The sequence below is a fragment of the Schistocerca gregaria genome, chromosome 8, assembly GCF_023897955.1.
Source record: "Schistocerca gregaria isolate iqSchGreg1 chromosome 8, iqSchGreg1.2, whole genome shotgun sequence".
NCBI classification, from domain to species: Eukaryota; Metazoa; Arthropoda; class Insecta; order Orthoptera; family Acrididae; genus Schistocerca; species Schistocerca gregaria.
This window is the reverse complement of record NC_064927.1, coordinates 370,628,154-370,653,274: the sequence shown is the minus strand read 5'-3', so window position 1 is coordinate 370,653,274 and position 25,121 is coordinate 370,628,154. Positions and strand designations below refer to the sequence as shown.

General features: G+C 44.3%; 1 protein-coding gene across 2 annotated transcripts in view; it reads right to left on the bottom strand.

Annotated features, from left to right (window-relative positions):
* Positions 1–25,121, bottom strand: part of LOC126284607 (uncharacterized) — an 80,916-nt gene that overhangs the window by 16,708 nt on the left and 39,087 nt on the right. For both annotated transcript variants that reach the window (XM_049983655.1, XM_049983656.1), the window contains one exon: positions 13,105–13,545. In XM_049983655.1, coding sequence (XP_049839612.1) covers positions 13,105–13,545 — 441 coding nt within the window. The remainder of the gene's footprint in view (positions 1–13,104; positions 13,546–25,121) is intronic.

Genomic DNA, 25,121 nt, shown 5'->3' with positions numbered 1-25,121 from the left:
TTTCTGAGTGAAGCCTTATGCGCTCAAAAATGCGGCATCGCGTGCGTTCATTACCTTGTCGGTATTTAGGCAGCGTCTGGGCAGCGGCGGGCAGCACAGCTCCGCTCACCTCGCCATCTCGGAAGCAACTCTCTCCAAACTTCTCCTTACTACAATTTACCGAAGTTGGTTTAAAAAAACTATCTGTCTGTGTTTCCATCTGACCAATCAGGGTCTCAATGTTAACCTTAAGCTCCGCCTACAAAAATTCTGTCCATCCAATGAGAAACATTATACTTTTCGTGGTGGGGCAATGTTTGCAACGTAACAGAGACGCGAAAAAGTCTCACGCTAAAACCTGCAGCTGGTGTGGTCCTTTTAGCGTTATCGTAAGATCTATACTGTTCTTCTGGAAGGCTTTATCTTTTAACATGGGGTGGGGGGGTGGTCCTAACGTAACAGACACGCGAGAAGTCTCACGCTAAAACTTGCGGGTGGTAGTGGCCCTTTTTGTGTTATCGTAAGATCTATACTGCTTTTCTGGAGGGCTCTAGCTTTTAACATGGGCTGGGGGGTGGTCCTTGACGTACCTGAGACGCGAAAAAATACTCACGCTAAAACGTGCGGGTTGTGTGGCCCTAGTGGTGCTGGCGACGTGGGTGTCCAGTCCGTCCCTTATCGTAGGGCCTTCTAGCTTAACATGGTTCTGCTGTCAGCTTCTGTTCTCGTTTCTCCCCTCAGAACTGCGTCGGTCTCACGGTGGGAAGGTACGACATGCATTTAGGCATTCTTGTGTTATTCAGAGCTATGTGACATACTACTGGATTTGCTTTTCATGTCTGGGTTTTCATGGAAGGTTTTGGATTTGCCTGACACCTTACAACTTGGCAGAAAATCCTAAGAAATTTTGGTCTTATGTCAAAGTGGTAGGTGGTTCAAAACAAAATGTCCAGACACTCTGTGACCAAAATGGTACTGCGACAGAGTATGACAGACTAAATGTCGAAATACTAAATGTATTTTTCCAAAGCTGTTTCACAGAGGAAGATTGCGCTGTAGTTCCTTCTCTAGATTGTCGCACAGATGGCAAAATGGTAGATATCGAAATAGACAACAGCGGGATAGAGAAACAATTAAAATCGCTCAAAAGAGGAAAGGCCGCTGGACCTGATGGGATACCAGTTAGATTTTACACAGAGTACGCGAAGGAACTTGCCTGCACCCCCCTCCCTTCCCCCCTTCTTGCAGCGGTGTACCGTAGGTCTCTAGAAGAGCGTAGCGTTCCGAAGGATCGGAAAAGGGCACAGGTCATCCCCGTTTTCAAGAAGGGACGTCGAACAGATGTGCAGAACTATAGACCTACATCTCTAACGTCGAACAGAATTTTGGAACACGTATTACGTTTGAGTATAACGACTTTTCTGGAGACTAGAAGTCTACTCTGTAGGAATCAACATGGGTTTCGAAAAAGATGATCGTGTGAAACCCAGCTCTCGCTATTCGTCCACGACACACAGAGGGCCATAGACACGGGTTCCCAGGAAGTTACCGTGTTTATTGACTTCCGCAAGGCGTTCGATACAGTTGCCCTAAGTCGTTTAATGAACAAAGTAAGAACATATGGACTATCAGACCAATTGTGTGATTGGATTGAAGAGTTCCTAGATAACAGAACGCAGCATGTCATTCTCAATGGAGAGAAGACTTCCGAAGTAAGAGTCAGGTGTGCCGCAGAGAAGTGTCGTAGGACCGTTGCTACTCACAATATACGTAAATGACCTTGTGGATGACATCGGAACTTCACTGTGTCATTTTGCGGGTGATGCTGTGGTGTATCGTGAGGTTGTAACAATGGAAAATTGTACTGAAATGCAGGAGGATCTGCAGCTAACTGACCCATGGTGCAGGAAATGGCAATTGAATCTCAATGTAGGCAAGTGTAATGTGCTGCGAATACATAGAAAGATAGATCCCTTATCATTTAGCTACAAAATAGCAGGTCAGCAACTGGAAGCAGTTAATTCCATAAATTATCTGGGAGTACGCATTAGGAGTGATTTAAAATGAAGTGATCAAATAAAGTTGATCGTCGGTAAAGCAGATGCCAGACTGAGATTCATTGGAAGAATCCTAAGGAAATGCAGTCCGAAAACAAAGGAAGTAGGTTACAGCACACTTGTTCGCCCACTGCTTGAATACTGCTCACCGGTGTGGGATCCGTACCAGATAGGGTTGATAGAGAAGATCCAACGGAGAGCAGCGCGCTTCGTTTCAGGATCATTTAGTAATCGCGAAAGCGTTACGGAGATGACAGATAAACTCCAGTGGAAGACTCTACAAGAGAGACGCTCAGTAGCTCGGCACGGGCTTTTGTTGAAGTTTCGAGAACATACCTTCACCGAAGAGTCAAGCAATATATTGCTCCCTCCTACGTATATCTCGCGAAGAGACCATGAGGATAAAATCAGAGAGATTAGAGCCCACACAGAGGCATACCGACAATCCTTTCCACGAACAATACGAGACTGGAATAGAAGGGAGAACCGATAGAGGTACTCAAAGTACCCTCCGCCACACACCGTCAGCTGGCTTGCGGAGTATGGATGTAGATGTAGAAAAAGTAATTGGCTAAAAGAACAATGTAAAGAGTTGGAACGACTGCAACAAATACATGACAACTTCAGCTTACATAAGAAGATAAAGGAAACGGCTGGTATAGATAGTAAGAAAACCTTCTAAAATATAGAAAATGACCAAGAAGAAATGTCACAGTACAATCAGCGAAAGAAAGCTATCTGGGAGGACTATATAAACAATCCTTTTGCACATGAAAGACCTGAAATAGAAAATAAAGATGACGAGCGTCTATCGGGTCCTGTCATCACAATAGATGAAATAAGAAGAGCAAAACAGCAAAAGATAGAAAAGCAGTTGGCCCAGATAAAATACCAGTTGAAATTCTGAAATTATTAGACGATAACGGCATCTCAGTCCTCCAAAAAACATTTAATCAAATTTATAATACAATTTTCTGACAACTGGCTGACGTCACACTTCATCCCTTTGCCCAAGAAGAAGAATGCAAGAAAATGCGGAGACTACAGACTAATTTGCCTGATAAGCCACACCGTAAGGATATTTCTCAAGATCATCCAACATAGAATCACTACCAAGTGTGAAAGGGATTTGGGATAGTCACAGTTTGGATTCAGGCGAAGTCTAGCTACGAAGGAAGCATTGGTCGCGATTCAGGTTTTTGTTCAAAAGTGCTGCGATCAGAGGAAGAACGTAATGCTGTGCTTCATAGACTAAGAAAAAGCCTTTGACAGTGTGCAACATGATAAACTTGTACAAATTTTGAGAAGACTGGACATGGAGGGGAAAGATATTCGTTGTATAGAAAATCTGTACAGAAATCAAACTTCTGAGGTCAGAACTGGCGGCCAGTTGACAGAAGCACATGAAGTCTGTAGAGGAGTTTGAAAAGGCTGTGTACTCTCACTACCCCTCTTTAAACTGTAGTCAGAACATATATACCAGGAGGCGCTTGAAGATTGCGAGATATGTATAAAAGTAATTGGGGTAAGGATTAACAACATAAGATACGCAGATGACACAGTCTTAATTACAGATTACATGAACGAGCTGCAAGATCTTCTACCTACAGTGGGAGAACATAGCAGGAATATGTGTCTCAATATCAACACCAAAGGTACTAAATTTATGATAGTCACTCGCAATTCAGATAAGCAATTAATGCGTAATAATCAACCCGTGGACAGGTTGAATAGACGTAACTATTGGGGGCGTAGTTGTGCAAATATTGGCCATCGGAAATGTAAATCAGATGCAGAACAGAGAAGGCCCGCAGTGCATTAATGAAATTTAACAAAGTATTCACTAGCACAGACTTTGATCGTAACCTCAGAGTTATATTTATGAAGAGCTATGTGTAGTCAGTGTTTTGTATAGCGTGTAAAGTTCCACGTTGAAAGTGAACACCGTGAACAAGTTGGAAGCATTCGTGATGAGGTTATATCGAAGAATACTTATAATTCCGTGGACAGCAAGGAAAACAAATGGAGAGATCTTGAGAATAGTAAAAAGAGAACGCGAACTGCTAACCACAATCAAACGCAAGAAAACAGCTTACTTAGGCCATGTGATACGAAGTGAAAGGTATCACCTTCTTAAACTGATAATCGAAGGGAAGATTTAAGGCAAAAGAAGATTTGGCAGAAGGAAAACGTCATTGCTCCGCAACATCAGACAGTGGGCAGGTTCAAAGTGGCTCTGAGCACTATGCGACTTAACTTCTGAGGTCATCAGTCCCCTAGAAACTTAGAACTACTTAAACCTAACTAAGAGAAGGACATCACACAAATCCATGCCCGAGGCAGGGTTCGATCCTGCGACCGTAGCGGTCGCGCGATTCCAGACTGAAGTGCCTAGCACCGCTCGGCCAGTGTGCACGAATAAGAAACGCCGGCGACTTGATCCACGCTGGAAGAGATAGTGAAGACAGGGCAAATGTGTTCGCAAACATCCATTAATGGATATGCAGCAGAAGAAGAAGAAGTATCTAGCCTTCGCCTTTATGACGGCCTGAACTCTGCCGGGGACAATTTCGGTGAGGTGTCTGACGCATGTGGAGGAACAGCATGTCATTCTTCCCCAAGAGCCGAAGCCAGAGAAGACAGTGATACTGGACGTTGAGATCTGGAGCGAAATTGACGTTCTAGCTCATCCCAAATATGATCGATTGGGCTCAGGACGAGACTCTGAGCTGATCAGTCCATTTTTGGAATGTTAATGTCCACAGACCCACGAATACACAAAGCTGTAAAATTTCATCATATAGTTCCGCGCTTAGTGTTTTTTAATCACAATAATTGGGGCGCAACCTAACCGAGGAAAGCACCCTCCTACTGTAACACCACCTCCTCCATACTTCGTTATTGGCACTCCACATTATGACACATAACGCCCTCCAGGTATACTCTAAATCTAAACCCCTCCCTCTGATGTCCACAGGGCATAGCGTAATTCATCACTGCGAATGTCCACCCCAATAAGCGTGTTCGGTCAGAGGGTTTAGCTACCCTCTGTAATAAAAAAACTGACTGAACGGATCAACGAACAATTTGAACGAGTGTCATCGAACGTCCGCCACGAACAAAGTCAACGAACAATATAGAACCAAATTGAATCTAAAAAAAAAAAAAAAGCTGAAAGGTCAACGTGACGGATTGCCTATTAAGTAATGTGTAGACTTAGGGACCGATGACCTCAGCAGTTTGGGCCCATAAGACCTTACCACAAATTTCCAAAGTTGCATCTAGTGGTCAATTCCGCACATCATAGGAGTGTCCGCATACTGTTCATCAGATGCTGTACGGGATTGTGAATATTCCATATACTGGCAGTCGAGTTTGACTTTAATGTTGCTGTGAACTGCGTAGGATGCACTGCTTATGAGCACCCGTTAGTTTGCATAGTCTGGTTGTCGACTTTGATATAGAAAGGACAGCTTTCAACAATGTGAGATGGAGTAAGAAGTTCGGAATTATTAGAAGACTGGAACTAAAGTACAGAGAGAGGACGAATAGTCTAACACATCTACAAAACCTAAGTGCGAGTAATCAAAGTGGAAGGCAAAGAAAGAGCGTGTTAAGAGTAATATGAGGCAGGGCTGTAGCCTATTGCCACTGATGTCGAACTTGCTTGTCGAAGAAACAATAAAAGCATTAAAAGAAACTTTCAGAAGAGGAATAAAAGTTCAGGTGGACTAAATATCAATGCTAAGGTTCGCAGAAGACATGGCGCTTCTTGTCAGGTGTAAAGAAGTCATAGATGACGTGTTGCAAGAGATGGGCTAGATACTTAGCGCAGAATATGTATACGAATGAGCAAAGCAAAGACGAAGGCGATGTAGAGTACTGAATAACAAAATGCTTAATATCAAAGACGCAGTAATGGACGAAGTATAGAATTCTCCTAGCTAGGAAACAAGATTATGTTATATGGCCAAAGTATGAAAGGTAACAGACGTAGTTTGACACACCTGAGGAGCTCTACTGATATGAAATGTTGATACGCAATGAGGAAGAAGTTGGCTAAAACTGTATCTCTGGAGCACAACATTGAGTGGAAAGCAAAGAACATCAGAAGCACAGAGAAGAAGAAACTGGAAGAATCTGAAATTTGGTGCTGTTGAACAATACTAAAATTAATTGGGTATATAAATTACTAAACGAGTGAGTATTGAATGTACAAATGAAGGGTATCTCCTGCGACATCAAGAAATAGATGAACTGGTGGTGAGAGGAGCAGCAGAAGCACAAATACACTAACGAAAATGGAACTGCCCAATACTCATGTAACTTTGCCGTGATGTTCATCGCATGATGGATATTGGATGATTAAACTTCCATTCTAAAGTGATGTCTATCCTCAAAATCTTTAGAATGATACGGATACACTCTTTTATTCACTATAGGACGGAAATAAACTCCTTCCTATCATCATCTTGAAGGATTTTTTGCAATGCTTGCATCACGCGCAGTGCCCGTTCATGAGAATTGATGGCGGGTGGCTAGTGTGAAGGTATACTTCTTCCCATTGCATTCCAAACATAATCTGTGGAGCCATGGCCCCTGGCAGTGGGGTTAGCCGTCCAGTCCTCAAGACGTTTGTCGTGTGAGCTGCTTTTTGCGACTTTCACCAGATGGTCAGTGGACACGCTGGCATCTAACTGCACACTATAAACAAAAGCAAAACAGTACGCTGAACACCGTAAAATGTCTCTCACACTTCTACGGTGATATGCGTGAGTTTAATATTTTCTGTTTACAAAGTGTGTCACTTCGAATGAAACACTCCAGCTTCCTACAGCTGTTTTCACCATCATTACCATGAGGAAGAAGCAACTGACTGCCAGGGCCATGGGACATGGACTGACATCAGCACTCTGCTCCACCCCCAAGATACGGCGTATGTTACGCCCTGTTAAAGATGACATAGCTCTTCGAGTGTGCAGTGCTAAGCCACACGTGACATTTCAGACAAAGGGAGCTTGATAAGTCGGCTGCAGTTGAAGATTTCTTGAGGAATGGACTACGGTTTGATTACCAATTTGAAAAGATGAGCTGGCCAGTGTGACCGAGCGGTTCTAGGCGCTTCACTCTGCAACCGCGTGACCGCTACGGTCGCAGGTTCGAATCCTGCCTCGGGCATGGATGTGTGTGATGTTCTTAGGTTAGTTAGATTTAAGTAGTTCTAAGTTCTATGGGACTGATGACCTCCGATGTTAAGTCTGATAGTGCTCAGAGCCATTTGAAAAGACGAGAGTGTTGGCTCATCTGTCATCGCACTGGGACTCTATCATAAAGGAGGTGGACGAGATTAGAGAAACCCGCAAAAGTTTTAGCAGAGGCAAATTGTACACACCAGTGCTGAGGGTGGGCTCTGGACATGAAATGTAACCATAGGTGGATGGTTGACACTTGTAGGGAACCGGCGCCTCGCGTCACCTGACGCCATTGGCCCTGCAGCAGACGGGATCTTCCCGACTCGCCATTCTACGCATTCGTCACATCCGATCTTTCCGGAAGGTTCCAGACGCTACTATTACGCCTGTACAAGCGGAACACCGTGACAGCCGCGGCAGTCAGTGGTTTTCTACTGATGACGAGGACGGCGTAGACAGTCGTCGAAATCTCGAGTGTTTTATTCGAAGTGACACGACTTGTAAATGTAGAAGATTTTGTTGAACCATAGAATGACACCCAGTGCCGAAACTGACGTCTGGCTTTTCACTAAGAAAGACGCTCTTGTTTGTGGTGTGGTGTAGGCGATAAAGGACGCCTGGCAACTCGAGATCGGAGACACTCTTCCAGTAATCTGTTCCCGACGGTTCATAGTGACACTCTTCTTGAAATGCTTGCCTAGATTTTACCTGTTATCATCTGTCCGTTACTCAGAGCGAAAGTCCTGCGATCTTCTCGAGGTGTTTCACAAACAGTTGTATTGACTCGTCTCGTTTCCACTCATCCTGTGCAGACCAGCCAACTGTCTATTCGTTTTGCAAGAATGATGATCTCATGTGTCCTCATGTCAATGCTTCTACATTTGTCACAGCCCTAAAGATGGTGGTAAGCTGCATGTGTACATTCTCTATGCATGCTGTGTTGCGATCTCCAACTGAAGAGTTCCAGTAACGTTACACACACCAAACAGCCATGAAGAGCTGAAATGTTTGTTCACCTATTGGAATGAATTTTTTTGAGTGCTAAAAAAAGAATATACGTAAAATCCCATATTGATTAAATTTATTCAGTGTACTAGCGACTGCCCCGCCTTCCCATCAGTAGCCTTAAGTATCTACGGCCGGACGCCTTGTATGTCGTAGTGATAATCTTATTTGCGGGCCACTCTATAGACTGAAGTTCAAAGTTCAGATAACTAAGTTAGGCAAATGAATAACACCACATTCACATAAGTTAAGCGATGTAAACACACCAGTTAACTTCTAAAGAGGCACGAATGTTCACTGTCTCTTTTACTGAAAACCGTATAAAAACCGCTACAGCAGTTCCTGAGAGTAGCCTTCGCGCATAGGAAAAAAATCGCACCGGAGGACTTTGATTCATAAAATGTATATAAAAAGAAGACATGTAGCAGCGGAAAAACGCTCCTATCAGAGCACAAAAACTGGGAATACGTTCCCGTTTATTTAAAAGCCTCTGACTGAAAAGTGGGAAACCAGCTGCCTCAATCTGCCTCCCTCAGCACCTTTAAGGGTTTTCCCAAAATGTTCGGCATGCAAACACTCAGATGGTAGAGCACTTGCCCGCGAAAGGCAAAGGTCCCGAGTTCGAGTCTCGGTCGGACACACAGTTTTAATCTGCCAGGAAGTTTCATATCAGCGCACACTCCGCTGCAGAGTGAAAATCTCATTCTGGAAACATCCCCCAGGCTGTGGCTAAGCCATGTCTCCGCAATATCCTTTCTTTCAGGAGTGCTAGTTCTGCAAGGTTCGCAGGAGAACTTCTGTAAAATTTGGAAGGTAGGAGGCGGATACTGGCAGAAGTAAAGCTGTGAGTACCGGTCGTGAGTCGTGCTTCGGTAGCTCAGATGATAGAGCACTTGCCCGCGAAAGGCAAAGGTCCCGAGTTCGAGTCTCGGTCGGACACACAGTTTTAATCTGCCAGTAAGTTTCATATCAGCGCACACTCCGATGCAGAGTGAAAATCTCATTCTGGAAACATCCCCCAGGCTGTGGCTAAGCCATGTCTCCGCAATATCCTTTCTTTCAGGATTGCTAGTTCTGCAAGGTTCGCAGGAGAACTTCTGTAAAGTTTGGAAGGTAGGAGGCGGATACTGGCAGAAGTAAAGCTGTGAGTACCGGTCGTGAGTCGTGCTTCGGTAGCTCAGATGGTAGAGCACTTGCCCGCGAAAGGCAAAGGTCCCGAGTTCGAGTCTCGGTCGGACACACAGTTTTAATCTGCCAGGAAGTTTCATATCAGCGCACACTCCGCTGCAGAGTGAAAATCTCATTCTGGGAACATTAAGATAGTCTACTGATGTGATACTGAAATAACGTAAAACTAATTTTACACTGCAGAGAGGATCTTGCGTGCAAAACATTTGCATGTGCTTCAGTACTACAATACAGGTTTTACAGATGATAATGGACACATTTTACAGCGTATGGTACTACACTTTGTAAGCTACGTTTTCGCTTCACACCGGATTTTACGCGTACAAGTAGTGAAACTTTTGACCTCTGTATCTTGAAAACGAATAAATACCTGAAAAAATTTCAAAGTTGTTCGAAACTGGGATCTTAGAAATATAAGGGCAAATTATAGCCATTTGGTGTGCATAGCCATCTCGGAATCCGTGGCTAGTTTTTGGTAAACAAAAAACATCTTTTTAGTGTGTCTCTTGATAACAGATAAGGACTTTTGAAGATGGGTAATGGCTCTTCTAGATAAATATCTAGAGAATATACCATTAAAATCTGAGCAATTTGCTGCTGTTATTTATTACTTAGGTTTCGTCTCATACCGAATTTTATGTGTAGAAGAAGTGTATCTTTGAACCTCTATATCTTGGAAAAGGATAAAGACATCAAGAAAATTTGGGAGGTTGTTCGAGATCGGGATCTTAAGAAGATACCGTAAAAAATTTAGCCATTTGCAGAACATAGCCAACTTGGAGCCTTGGGCTGGCTTTTGTTCCACTGGTAGTGGCGAAAATGTAGTATAGAAACCTTTTATTGGGGTTTCCCATGGAACAACCCATCAAGCTCATCATAGACCACATCAAATTCAAAAATAACCAACCGATTTGCTCCACTTTCCTAAACAGAAGGAATTGTGTAATATTCATACTTCGACGCTGTAGTGTAGGATAGCGACACTAAGACGATTATTCTGTTGAGTACAAAAATGGCCCCTAGCGAAAGGGCTACTCAAAACACTTGACCTGACCTTCTTATCACCAACAGAACTTGAAGTATGAGCAAAGGAAAACCCCATTTTTAAGAGCAGTGCTTTGAAATATATTAGGTACGCATGCTGCCGAATGCGTACCGATGTATAGAATGCGGCAATAATAGTTTCGTGTGGCTCAGTGGCCTATTGGAAATCTTTGAATTTTACGTCACTTCATGTCTGTACTGGAGAGCAGTGACTTGATCCATCAAGATGTGCAGGTAGCACGAAATGATCAAACGCCATAAAGAAAAACGGCAATAGGTCACAGGACCATGACAGTGATGTCTGAGAATGATCGCAGAACCGTCGCTGCTGCAGTGGATGATGAAGATCAATTGGACGCTGCCAGTCATGGAGCGGCAGCCTCAGGAGCCAGCTCTGCCAGTCACCACAGCAGAACTGCGCAAATAATGCTCTGTTCCTTTGTCCAAGCCGATGTTGACTGGTCAACAAGGTCACTGCGAGGGTAAGGTGGATGAGATTATGAATCACGATGACTGATCACAGAACCTGGTTGCCATAGTTGGAACAGGACAGTGGCGCTGTGACGCAAGAAAATCATGCACCCCATACTCTGTAAATTAATGCCACCAAGTTTGGTGCTCGTGCGGTAATTAGTTTCGGTATTATAATTTGCTAAATAAGGAAAGTTTAATTAGAACCAAATGGTCCAAATGGCTCTGAACACTTCTGAGGTCATCAGTCCCCTAGAACTTAGAGCTACTTAAACATAACTAGCCTAAGGACATCACACACACCCATGACCGAGGCAGGATTCGAACCTGCGACCGAAACGGACGCGCGGTCCCAGACTGTAGCGCCTAGAACCGCTCGGCAACCCAGCGCTAATGAAAACCACCTGGTGGCCATAGTTGGAACTGGACGGTGGCGCTGTGACGCATAGAAATCGTGCTGCCCACACTCTGAACATTGGTACTACCCAGAATGAGATTTTCGCTCTGCAGCGGAGTGTACGCTAATATGAAATTTCCTGACAGATTAAAACTGTGTGCCGGACTGAGACTCTAACTCGGGACCTTTACCATTCGCGGGCAAGTGGTCTACCATCTGAGATGCCGAAGTACGACTCACGCCCTTTCTTTCAGGAATGCTAGTTCTGCAGGGTTTGCAGGAGAGCTTCTGTTAAGTTTGGAAGATAGGAGACAAGGTACTGGCAGAAGTAAAGCTGAAAGGACGGGGCGTGAGTCATGCTTGGGTAGCTCAGTTGGTAGAGCACCTGCCCGCCAAAGGCAAAGGTCCCGAGTTCGAGTCTCGGTTCGGCACACAGTTTTAATCTGCCAGGAAGTTTCATCAATGCTACCCAGTTTGGCACTCATACATTAATTAGTTTCCGTGTTAAAATTTGTTAAACACGAAAAGTTTAATTATAACCACCTGTTGTTCAATGGTTCAAATGGCTCTGAGCGCTATGGGACTTAACTGCTGTGGTCATTAGTCCCCTAGAACTTAGAACTACTTAAACCTAACTAACCTAAGGACATCACACACATCCATGCCCGAGGCAGGATTCGAACCTGCGACCGTAGCAGTGGCACGATTCAGGACTGCGCGCCTAGAACCGCGAGACCACCGCGGCCGGCTACCTGTTGTTGTTGTTGTTGTTGTTGTTGTTGTGGCTTTCAGTCCTGAGACTGGTTTGATGCAGCTCTCCATGCTACCCTATCCCGTGCAAGCTTCATCTCCCATTACTTATTCAACCTACATCCTTCTGAATATGAATGGTCTCCCTCTACGATTTTTAGCCTCCACGCAGACCTCCAATGCTAAATTTGTGATCCCTTGATGCCTCAGGACATGTCCTACCAAGTTGTGAATTTGTGCCACACATTCCTCTTCTCCCCAATTCTATTCAATACCTTCTCATTAGTTATGTGATCTACCATCTAATCTTTAGCATTCTTCTGTAGCACCACATTTCGAAAGCTTCTATTCTCTTCTTGTCCAAACTATTTATCGTCCATGTTTCACTTCCATACATGGCTACACTCCATACAGATACTTTCAGAAACGACTTCCTGACACTTAAATCTATACTCGATGTTAACAAATTTCTCTTCTTCAGAAACGCTTTCCTTGCCATTGCCAGTCTACATTTTATATCCTCTCCACTTCGATCATCATCAGTTATTTTGCTCCCCAAATAGCAAAACTCCTTTACTGCTTTAAGTGTCTCATTTCCTAATCTAATTCCCGCAGCATCACCCGATTTAATTCGACTACATTCCATTATCCTCGTTTTGCTTTTGTTGATGTTCGTATTATATCCTCCTTTCAAGACACTGTCCATTCCGTTCAACTGCTGTTCCAAGTCCTTTGCTGTCTCTGAAAGAATTACATTTCTTCTCCATGGATTCTTTTGTTTCCATTACTGCTTTCTCAACTAACAGATTGAATAACATGGGGGAGAGGCTACAACTCTCACTTCCTTCCCAACCACTGCTTCCCTTTCATGCCCCTCGACTCTTATAACTGCCATCTGGTTTCTGTACAAATTGTAAGTAGCCTTTCGCTCCCTGTATTTTACCCTGCCACCTTTAGAATTTGAAAGAGAGTATTCCAGTAACCACCTGGTACATAGGAAAGACAGAGTAAAGGCACTCACCTAACTGCTCTCCGTACTTCATCTTACACCGGAACACCTTGGCGTCTTCAAACTCCACATCCAGACGGACGATGAAGTAGAACTCGGTGCCGTCGACGTCTTGGCCTATGGGCACGCGGTGGCTGTGGCACACGAGAGGGCTGCGGCCGGGGAAGGTTGCCTCCAGCTGGATGGACGGCCCCCGGGCGCCGAGGAAGGGCCGTTCGGGCACGTCGCAGGTGGCGGCGCGGCCCGACGGCGACGTGACGGTGACGTCGAGGCCGTAGTCGTCCTTGTAGGAGCCCGTCAGGCGCAGCAGGTCGTCGGGGCGCGGCGCGCGGTCGGGGCAGGCCTCGCGGCAGGTGTGCGCCGGCAGCCAGGTGACGGGCCGGCCGCGGTACAGCCCGGAGCTCAGGCCCAGCTGCAGCACCACCGACAGCAGCAGCGTGCGCGCCGACGGGCCTGCGGTAATGGTCGCTGGTGCAGCAAGGAGCCGAGGCTACAACTGCAGCCACACACTGAACATCCGCGGAATGTTCTGTTTTTATTGTACTACTGCCTGTTTCTCTCCACTCGAACGAGGGCTAAATTAAAAGTCATGCCTCCACCTTCGTCAATTGGGCTTGGAAAATAATACACTACTGGCCATTAAAATTGCTACACCAAGAAGAAATGCAGATGATGAACGGGTATTCATGGGACAAATATATTATACTTTAACTGATATGTGATTACATTTTCACGCAATTTGGTCGCATCGATCCTGAGAAATCAGTACCCAGAATAACCACCTCTGGCCATAATAACGGACTTGATACGCCTGGTCATTGAGTCAAACAGAGCTTGGATGGCGTGCCCATGCAGCTACAACGTGATACCACAGTTCATCAAGAGCAGTGACTGGCGTATTGTGACAAGCCAGTTGCTCGGCCACCATTGACCAGACGTTTTCATTTGGTGAGAGATCTGAAGAACGTGCTGGCCAGAGCAGCAGTCGAACATTTTCTGTATCCAGAAAGGCCCGTACAAGACTTGCAACATGCAGTCGTGCATTATCCTGCTGAAATGTAGGGTTTTGCAGGGATCAAGTTAAGGGTGGGGCCACGGTTCGTAGCGCATCTGAAATGTAACGTCCACTGTTCAAAGTGCCGTCAATGCGAACAAGAGGTGACCGAGACGTGTAACTAATGGCACCCCATTCCATCACGCCGGGTGATAGGCCAGTATGGCGATGACAAATACACGCTTCCAATGTGCGTTCACCGCGATGACGCCAAACACGGAAGCGACCATCATGATGCTGTAAACAGAAACTGGATTCATCGGAAAAAATGACGTTTTGCCTTTCGTGCACACAGGTTCGTCGTTGAGTACACGATCGCAGGCACTCCTGTCTGTGATGCAGCGTCAAGAGTAACCGCAGCCATGGTCTCCTAGGTGATAGTCCATGCTGCTGCAAACGTCGTCGAACTGTTCGTGCAAATAGTTGTTGTCTTGCAAACCTCCCCATCTGTTGACTCATTGATCGAGACGTGGCTGCACGGCCGTTGGGATCCAGCACGGCGTGCCGTATTGCCCTCCTGAACCCACCGATTCCATATTCTGCTAACAGTCATTGGATCTCGACCAACGCGAGCAGCAATGTCGCGATACGATAAAACCGCAATCGCGATAGGCTACAATCTGACCTTTATCAAAGTCGTAAACGCGATGGTACCCATTTCTCATCACACAAGGCATCACAAAAACGTTTCACCAGGCAACGCCGGTCAACTGCTGTTTGTGTATGAGATATCGATTGGTAACTTTCCTCATGTCAACACATTGTAGGTGTCGCCACCGGCGCCAATCTTGTATGAATTCTCTGAAAACCTAATCATTTGCATATCACAGCATCTTCTTCCTGTCGTTAAATTTCGCGTCAGTAGCACCTCATCTTCGTAGTGTAGCAATTTTAATGGCCAGTAGCGTGTTTTAATAAATGAAACACAGAAGCAACCCTCAGAACGCGATCTTTAATTACCAATATTCAATTTTCCGCAAAATCGCCAGCTAATGGATACATATCTGCCAACGATGGACAAGTTTTCTGAAGCCGTCACGGAAGAAGTCGACACTCTGTTTCTGCAACCACAGTCTCACAGTTCTCTCAGCGTCTTCAACAGAAGCATAATGATGTTCCGCAAATCGTCTTTCAGTATCGGGAACAGATGGAAGTCAGAGGGTGCTAAATCTGCACTGTATGGTGGATGCCATACGTTGGTGAGATTCAGTCTCTGAAGTTCTGCTGTGGTGGCACGTGAAGTGTGTGCTTTGGCATTGTCATGCTCCAGGAAAACTTTGGACCCACACGTTCTTGTGAAATGCCGATTGTGCTTGCTGTTTCTCTCTGAGTGATACGACGATCATCCTGAATCAACCTGTCAACATTTTGCCTGTGAAACTCTGTGGTTGCTGTCACAGGACGTCCAACTCTTTGTTTGTCACGCAGGTCAGATGTTCCCACCTCAACATCTTTAAACTTACTCGCCCAACGATGCACAGTACTCACATCAACAAAATCACCATAAACTGCTTTCATTCTCTGATGAATCTTCTTTGAGGTTACATCTTTTGCAGACAAGAATTCATTGACTGCTCGCTGCTTAAATCACACTGACCGACTGTCTGCGCAGGGTTCCCGCCAACTGGAGGTGCAGGGAAGAGGCTATGGAACAAGTCAGTACCTGCCACATACCAATGCTGCCAACTGCTGAACAGTTACGATCGTGGAGTCATCACTTTTCAGTCAACCCTCGCAGATGGAAAGTGCGAAGAATGATTATATATCCTTGTGGACTCAAACGTCACAGCAATATGCTCACAGTAAATAGCGTTTTCTATCTGTGACAACAGACTTGTATTAAAGTAGTCTCGAGCCTACTGGTTCTGACCAAGATTGTTTGGAATGTTTCCCACAGTTCTACCAGGGTGTCTGGGAACTCCATCCCAGATATTGCCAAACGGGGTTCCTTCTGCCCCAGCTCGCCTACCACAATGCCCGAAGGAAAATTAGTACACCTGTAAAGACGACGTCGGTTTTTATTCTGCATGTGTCACCTGGGGATAGTAGAAGTAATGAAAATGGTTTCAGCAACAGATAGCGTAGTGGTGTAGTTACCTGAGCGCCATCCGTGTCTCCCCTTTTATAGGGAATGCTCACAGCCAGAGTGTGCTCCAAATGTATGAAGCAAACACGCAAACATGCCACAGAAATGCATTCATGTTTCCTACGGCCAAATGAGCGACTTTGAAACAGGTCACATTTTGGCCTTCTGAATAGTCAGATAATTTGGACGTCCAGCAGCAGATATGTAACTATGCTACTACCAGTGATTATGTGAACATTCTAAGACCATGTTCTAGACGTCCACGCAGCACAGACACACGGCAGGACCGTCGTATTGTTAGGGCAGCAGTGGCAGATCGTACAGCTGTCGCAGCACAGGTCAACATCAGCATTTAATTTCTTCTTCTTCCTGGTAGACAAAGTGAATGGAATGCTGGGAACCAATGTACATAAAGGCTGTTTAGTCAACTGTCCTGTAGTTTCAGCAATACTCCACGTCTTCCAGGCCAGAATGTTAGCATCTGGAAATGCTTCAAGGCCACCATAATCTGCGTGGTTGCCCCATACAACAGCCAGTGTCAGCCATGTACTACCTCCAAACACTGCTTGTACATCACAAGTGAAGTTCAGACGCAGTCCACGAAAAACATTTGGACCTCCAATCAATTGCTGTTTATTAAATTGTCCAGCCAAGTCAATATCAATTGCTTTTAAGCTCCGATACACAGGTACACTGCGCCGCCAGCGACGACGGTAACCTAGACACCCCAGAGGCGTTGCTGAGGCACGTTAACACAATGTGAATGTATCAAGCCAACCCCCAGCGAGACCCAGTGCTATGCTTCCGTACTCCTCGACGTTTGCTGAGCAAATGACGATCCCTACTGCGGCGCAGTGGACCCCAGTAGCGCTTATCGCTTATCTAACCTCAACTTCAGGCCGCGTTCGCCTGCAGCGGCGGCCGAAGGTAACCTTGAACGCGAATTATTCATCGTCACGTGCCTTGTAAACATGATGGCGGCGGCCATGTTGGCCATCTACATCTACATCTACATCACTACTCTGCAATTCACATTTAAGTGCTTGGCAGAGGGTTCATCGAACCACAATCATACTATCTCTCTACTGTTCCACTCCCGAACAGCGCGCGGGAAAAACGAACACCTAAACCTTTCTGTTCGAGCTCTGATTTCTCTTATTTTATTTTGATGATCATTCCTACCTATGTAGGTTGGGCTCAACAAAATATTTTCGCATTCGGAAGAGAAAGTTGGTGACTGAAATTTCGTAAAAAGTTCTCGCCGCGACGAAAAACGTCTTTGCTGTAATGACTTCCATCCCAACTCGTGTATCATATCTGCCACACTCTCTCCCCTATTACGTGATAATACAAAACGAGCTGCCCTTTTTTGCACCCTTTCGATGTCCTCCGTCAATCCCACCTGGTAAGGATCCCACACCGCGCAGCAATATTCTAACAGAGGACGAACGAGTGTAGTGTAAGCTGTCTCTTTAGTGGACTTGTTGCATCTTCTAAGTGTCCTGCCAATGAAACGCAACCTTTGACTCGCCTTCCCCACAATATTATCTATGTGGTCCTTCCAACTGAAGTTGATCGTAATTTTAACACCCAGGTACTTAGTTGAATTTACAGCCTTGAGAATTGTACTATTTATCGAGTAATCGAATTCCAACGGATTTCTTTTGGAACTCATGTGGAACATCTCACACTTTTCGTTATTTAGCGTCAACTGCCACCTGACACACCATACAGCAATCTTTTCTAAATCGCTTTGCAACTGATACTGGTCTTCGGATGACCTTACTAGACGGTAAATTACAGCATCTCAGATTGTCACCCAGGTCATTTATATAGATCAGGAACAGCAGAGGTCCCAGGACGCTTCCCTGGGGAACACCTGATATCACTTCAGTTTTACTCGATGATTTGCCGTCTATTACTACGAACTGCGATCTTCCTGAAAGGAAATCACGAATCCAGTCGCACAACTGAGACGATACCCCATAGGTCCGCAGCTTGATTAGAAGTCGCTTTTGAGGAACGGTGTCAAATGCCTTCCGGAAATCCAGAAACACGGAATCAACTTGAGATCACCTGTCGATAGCGGCCATTACTTCGTGCGAATAAAGAGCTAGCTGCGTTGCACAAGAGAGATGTTTTCTGAAGCCATGCTGATTACGTGTCAATAGATCGTTCCCTTCGAGGTGATTCATAATGTATGAATACAGTATACGCTCCAAAACCCTACTGCAAACTGACATCAATAATATAGGTCTGTAGTTAAATGGATTACTCCTACTACCCTTCTTAAACACTGGTGCGACCTGCGCAATTTTCCAATCTGTAGGTACAGATCTATCGGTGAGCGAGCGGTTGTATATGAGTGTTAAGTAGGGAGCTATAGTATCAGCGTAATCTCAAAGGAACCTAATCGGTATACAATCTGGACCTGAAGACTTGCCTGTATCAAGTGATTTGAGTTGCTTCGCAACCCCTAAGGTATCTACTTCTAAGAAACTCATGCTAGCAGATGTTCGTGTTTCAAATTCTGGAATATTCCATTCGTATTCCCTGGTGAAGGAATTTCGAAAAACTGCGTTCAGTAACTCCGCTTTAGCGGCACAGTCGTCGGTAACAGTACCATCGGCACTGCGCAGCGAAGGTATTGACTGCGTCTTGCCGCTTGTGTACTTTACATACGACCAGAATTTCTTCGGATTTTCTACCAAATTTCGAGACAATGTTTCGTTGTGGAACCTATTGAAGGCGTATCGCATCGAAGTCCGTGCCAAATTTCGCGCGTCTGTAAATTTTAGCCCATCTTCGGGATTTCGCGTTCTTCTGAACTTCGCATGCTTTTTCCGTTGCTTCTGCAACAGCGTTCGGACCTTTTTTGTGTACGACGGGGGATCCGTTCCATCTCTTACCAATTTATGAGGTATGAATCTCTCAATTGCTGTTGCTACTATATCTTTGAATTTGAGCCACATCTCGTCTACATTTGCATAGTCAGTTCGGAAGGAATGGAAATTGTCTATTAGGAAGGCTTCTAGTGACACTTTATCCGCTTTTTTAAATAAAATTATTTTGCGTTTGTTTCTGATGGATTTGGAAGAAACTGTATTGAACCTAGCTACAACGACCTTGTGATCACTAATCCCTGTATCAGTCATGATGCTCTCTATCAGCTCTGGATTGTTTGTGGCTAAGAGGTCGAGTGTGTTTTCGCAACCATTTACAATTCGCGTGGGTTCGTGGACTAACTGCTCGAAATAATTTTTGGAGAAAGCATTTAGGACAATCTTGGAAGATGTTTTCTGCTTACCACCGGCTTTGAACAAGTATTTTTGCCAACATACCGAGGATAGGTTGAAGTCCCACCAACTATAACCGTATGAGTGGGGTATTTATTTGTTACGAGACTCAAACTTTCTCTGAACTGTTCCGCAACTGTATCATCGGAGTCTGGGGCTCGGTAGAAGGAGCCAATTATTAACTTAATTCGGCTGTTAAGTATAACCTCCACCCATACCAATTCGCACGGAGTATCTACTTCGACTTCACTACAAGATAAACCACTACTGACAGACACAAACACTCCACCTCCAATACTGCCTAATCTATCTTTCCTGAACACCGTCTGAGACTTCGTAAAAATTTCTGCAGAACTTATTTCAGGCTTTAGCCAGCTTACTGTACCTATAACGATATCAACTTCTGTGCTTTCTATTAGCGATTGAAGCTCAGGGACTTTTCCAGCGCAACTACAACAATTTACAACTATAATTCCGACTGTTCCTTGATCCAAGCACGTCCTGTATTTGCCATGTAACCTTTGACATTGCAGCCCACCCCGTACTTTCCCGAGGCCTTCTAACCTAAAAAACCGCCCAGTCCACGCCACACAGCCTCCACTACCCGTGTAGCCGCCAGCTGAGTGTAGTGAACTCCTGACCAATTCAGCGGAACCCGAAACCCCACCACCCTATGGCGCAAGTCAAGGAATCTGCAGCCAACACGGTCGCAAAACGGTCTGTGCCTCTGATTCAGACCCTCCACCCGGCCCGCACCAAAGGTCCGCAATCGGTTCTGTCGACGATGTTGCAGATGGTGAGCTCTGCCTTCATCTCGTAAGCAAGACCGGCAGCCTTCACCAAATCAGATAGCCGCTGGAATCCCGAGGGAATTTCCTCAGATCCAAAGCGACACACGTCATTAGTGCCGACATGTGCCACCACCTGCAGCTGGCTGCACCCTGTGCTCTTCATGGCATCCGGAAGGACCCTTTCCACATCAGGAATGACTCCTCCCGGAATGCACACGGAGTGCACAGTGGATTTCTTCCCCTCCTTAGCCGCCGTATCCCTAAGGGGCCCCATTACGCGCCTAACATTGGAGCTCCCAACTACCAGTAAGCCCACTCTCTACGATTGCCCGGACCTTGAAGGCTGAGAATGATCCTCTGAAACAGGGAAGGCAGCTGCATCTGGCTCAGCCAGAGACAGTGCCTGAAACCGGTTTGTCAGACGCACCGGGGAGGCTTTCTGATCAGCCTCCGGGGACGCCTTTCGCTGCCTGCCACGCCTTGGAACAACCTCCCAATCAACCACAGGCGAGGTCTCAGCCCCTCTGCGGGCAGCAACTGGGGCAACCACAGCGACAGACCGATCTGGGGACAGACGGGACAAGGTTGACATCCCCGTGATACCCAAGTCCGGCTCCCCACAGTGGTGCCCATTGGCAACAGCCTCAAGCTGCGCTACCGAAGTCAGCGCCGATTGCAGCTGTGAGCGAAGGGATGCCAAGTCAGCCCTCATCCGAAGACAGCAATCGCAGTCCCTGTCCATTCTAATCGATGTTGAACAACAGTTACTGAAACACGAGTCCGTGCCTAGATAACGCAAGCGAAACACGCAAAGAATGTATCAACTAACCTGTACAAATGCCTAACGACTGCGCTACAATCTGCTGAAATTACGATTACAGTGACTAAAACTCGAAATTGCACCTCCTATACGAAACTCACACGCAATTTAAGTAAGAATCTACCAAGTAAACACTAAAGCGCGATGCTACAACTGTCAAATACCATAATACACCCGAAATATATGAATTAAACAATGCAAATACCCAAAAACATGCATAGAAATTAATTAATCTAACAAATAAGTAAGCTAGGGTTATACGACTTGCTGCTGGCAGCTGCTTATCCAACGGCGGCAGGGAACCATGGTCTTCGTCCATCAAAGCAGATTCTGCTTGCAAGTCATGGCAGTTTGTGCATACAACACAGTCATAGTGAGTGCAAGCTTTTAGAGTGCACTCGTCCAAGACTCACTGACTCCACTCCAGGCCCTATGATCGATAAGCTACAATTCTCTTTCACCTGTTTCTGGAGGAGACGTTAACCAGCACTCTGCATGTGTAGAACATTGTTAGACCCGTTCTTTTCTGTTCCTGAAACATGAAGATGATGTGTTGTTCCAACAGCACAGTGCTCGCTCACAGTCTGTCTGTGAAACTCAACATCCTCTGCAAGACTTGCAGCAACTTCCCTGACCAACACCATCTTTGGACTTCTCCCCCATTGAACAAGTGTGGGATATGATGGGACGAGAAGTGATTCGTGTGACTCACCAACCGAAAATTCAGGTCGAGTAGGTGTCTCATAATGCATCCCAGCAGTTGACTGTATGCCAGAGTCAATGCTCGCACTGCTGCCTGTGGAGGCCACACCTAGTACTAACATAGGTTTCTTGGCATGGGTCGATACCAGGAACCTTAGAGCCATTTCTACTAACGATGTGTAAATTTAATCATCTAATGTACTCCATATGCACTGTTGCAAAATAAATCTTGAGTGAACTGGAAATCTCTAAAAGGGTTTACTAATATTTTTTCCAGCAGTGTATTTAATTGAAAAGTTCCTGGCTTCGAACAGCCTACTCTGTCAAATTTGTGATTATTAATTATTACAAACAAAATTACTGTTGTGGTATAGCGGTCATTGACGAATTATTGTGCTGTCAGGCAAAGAGAAGGGATTACTAGTTTGTGGTGATTTTACGGTAAATTTCTTGATGAAACCTGACAGGAAGAGTGACCTATAGATGCCTTTAGCCACTTGTAATCTGAATTTGGTATCAATTATAATTTTCTGTATCCGAGTTGCTCAAGATAGTAATACCCGTATAGATAATGTATTAAATCAACAAGCGACGTTAAAGAGAAGATGCCTACATGGTGGTAAACGGATTGTCAGTTGACGAAACATAGTCAGACGCTTTTTATATCTTAGCTCCACGAACACCATGTACAATTCCGAACCACTCTTAGAAAACAGTGAGCCTGATTAATGACAAAACGTATGAAGATTTTAAAGAAAGCTTAAGAAATGTTGATTGAGGTGAAACTTATAGTGAGCCTAATGCTAACTTTAAGTTCAACATATTTCTTAAGTTCCATTTTTGAAAGCAGCTTTCCTAAAAATATAATTAAATGTAATAACGTAAAGCCATTAGAAAACCTCGCATTACTAACGGTATTAGAATCTCACCACGACAAAAGCACTTGTACAAAACATTCATAACAAGAAATGAGGCAGAAAGACGTTTTTATTATAAACGGAACTGTAACATACTAAGAAAAGTTGCGAGACACGTGCAGGAATACGCACATAATATCCGAAATGGAATAATACCATTAAAAGAGAGACAGGAAAGGAAGCCATAGAAGATAATACGATTTCTGTTGAAGAGAATTGGGGCGTTGCATATGGCAGTTCATGCGTGGCAGATATTTTTAATAATACCTTTCTACAAATAGGTGAGATATTTCACGCAAATAACTCAGAAAACAATTCATTGAAGAAGAAATAAACAAGATATTTATCAAGCAAAAATTAATATCTCATGCCCATCTGAATCCAGGAAGAGGTGTTTTCACAAAAAAATTAAGATGTACCATTGTTAGGCCGCTCTACAAAACAGGGGGCTCCAGATACGTCAATAACTACCATCCAGTGTCACTCTTCACATCATTTTATAAAACCTTTGAAAAAGTAATGTACTCCAGGGTTTCCATCCACCTGTGTTTGGATTTCAAAGGGACCATTCTACTAAGCTATTGATCCATTTACTTAGCACATAATAAAATCTTTAAATGATTAAATATCACCAACTGCGTTCTTCTGTGACTTATTGAACACGTTTGATTGTGTCAGTCATAATATTCTATTGGAGAAGTTTTTACATAATATGTAATTCAGCAAATGCATGGTTTGGTTCAAATATAAGAAAAAATGCAGGAAGGTACCGTAGTCAGTTACAGTAATAATGCATGGGGAGAAATTATGATAGGAGTCCCGCAGGGTTCGTTCATTGGCGTTCTTGATTTATGCTAATCATATGCCATTTTATTTGAATGAAGAGACACAATTTTCCTGTTTGCAGATGATACAGGCATTCTTCCGAAGCCAACCAAAAAAGTGTCAATAGAGAAGATAGTAAATGATGTTTTTGTGAAAGTTTTACTGATTGATATTTACGTATCAAGGATCCATCCAAGCAAAGTAAGAGAGAGGTTCACAAGCATAGCTCTAAACTTTGAAAAAAAAATTGCAGCTCATCCATTTTGTACTGTCAAAAACATCTCACCTTCCATTAACGTAGTATATCAACAAGAAGTAACATGCAGGGTAGAAAAAGACTAATTGAGTTCTGCAATAAATTTAAGCTAGTAATAGCGAATACTCTATTCAAGAAATCACAAAACGAGGAAACGCCGGGAAATATGGGAGGATTTCAGTTACATTATATCATTGTTAGGCAGGAGCAGATACAGACTCAGATCATAATTTAGTATCAGGCTGAAATTTAAGAATCAGGAAGAATCACTGCTCAAAAAAGTGGAATATGATTGTACTAAGGAATGAAGACATATGCTTGAAGTTCTCTGAAGCTATAGATACTGCTATAAGGATTGGACTGCTATAAGGATGGGCAGTCCAGATGAACAGGAATGCACATCTCTAAAAAAGGGCGATCACGTAAGTTGTAAAAAAAAAAAAAAACATAGGGACGAAGAAGGTAGCTGTGAAGAAACCATGGCTAACAGAAGAAATACTTCAGTTGATTCATGAAATAAGGAAGTATAAAAGCGTTCAGGGAAAATCAGGAATACAGAAATACAAGTCACAAAGGGATGAAGTAAATAGGAAGTGTAGATAAGTAAAGGCGAAATGGTTGCACGAAACATACGAAACATGCTAAGAAACCGAAACAGACATGATTTTGGAAAGGACTGACTCAGCATATACAAAAATTAAAACAACGTCGGTAAAATTAAAATCAAGGGTGGCAAGATGAAGAGTGCGATGGGAATTCCGCTGTTAAAAGCAAAGGAGAGGGCGGATAGGTGGAAAGTCTGCGTTGAAGGCCTATATGAGGGGAAAAAGTTGTCTGATGACGTGATAGAAGAAGCAACAGTAGTCAATATAGAGGAGATAGGAGATCCAGTATTAGAATCATAATTTAAAAGACCTTTGAAACATTGAAAATCGAATAAGGCAAAGGGATAGATAACATTTCATCAGAATTTCTAAAATCATTGGGGGGAAGTGGCAACAAAACGATTCCTCACGTTGATGTGTAGCATGTATAAGTCTGTCGGTACACCAACTGACTCTCGGAAAAATATTACCCACAGAATTCCGAAGTTTAAAGAGCCGAAAGTGCGAGAATTATCGCACAATTAGCTTAACATCTCATGCATCCAAGTTGCTGACACGAATAATATACAAATAATGGAAAATAAAATTGAGGATGTGTTAGATAACGATCAGTTGGCTTTAGGAAAGGTAAAGGCATCAGAGAGGCAATTCTGACGTTGCGTTCGTTGGTCTGAAAG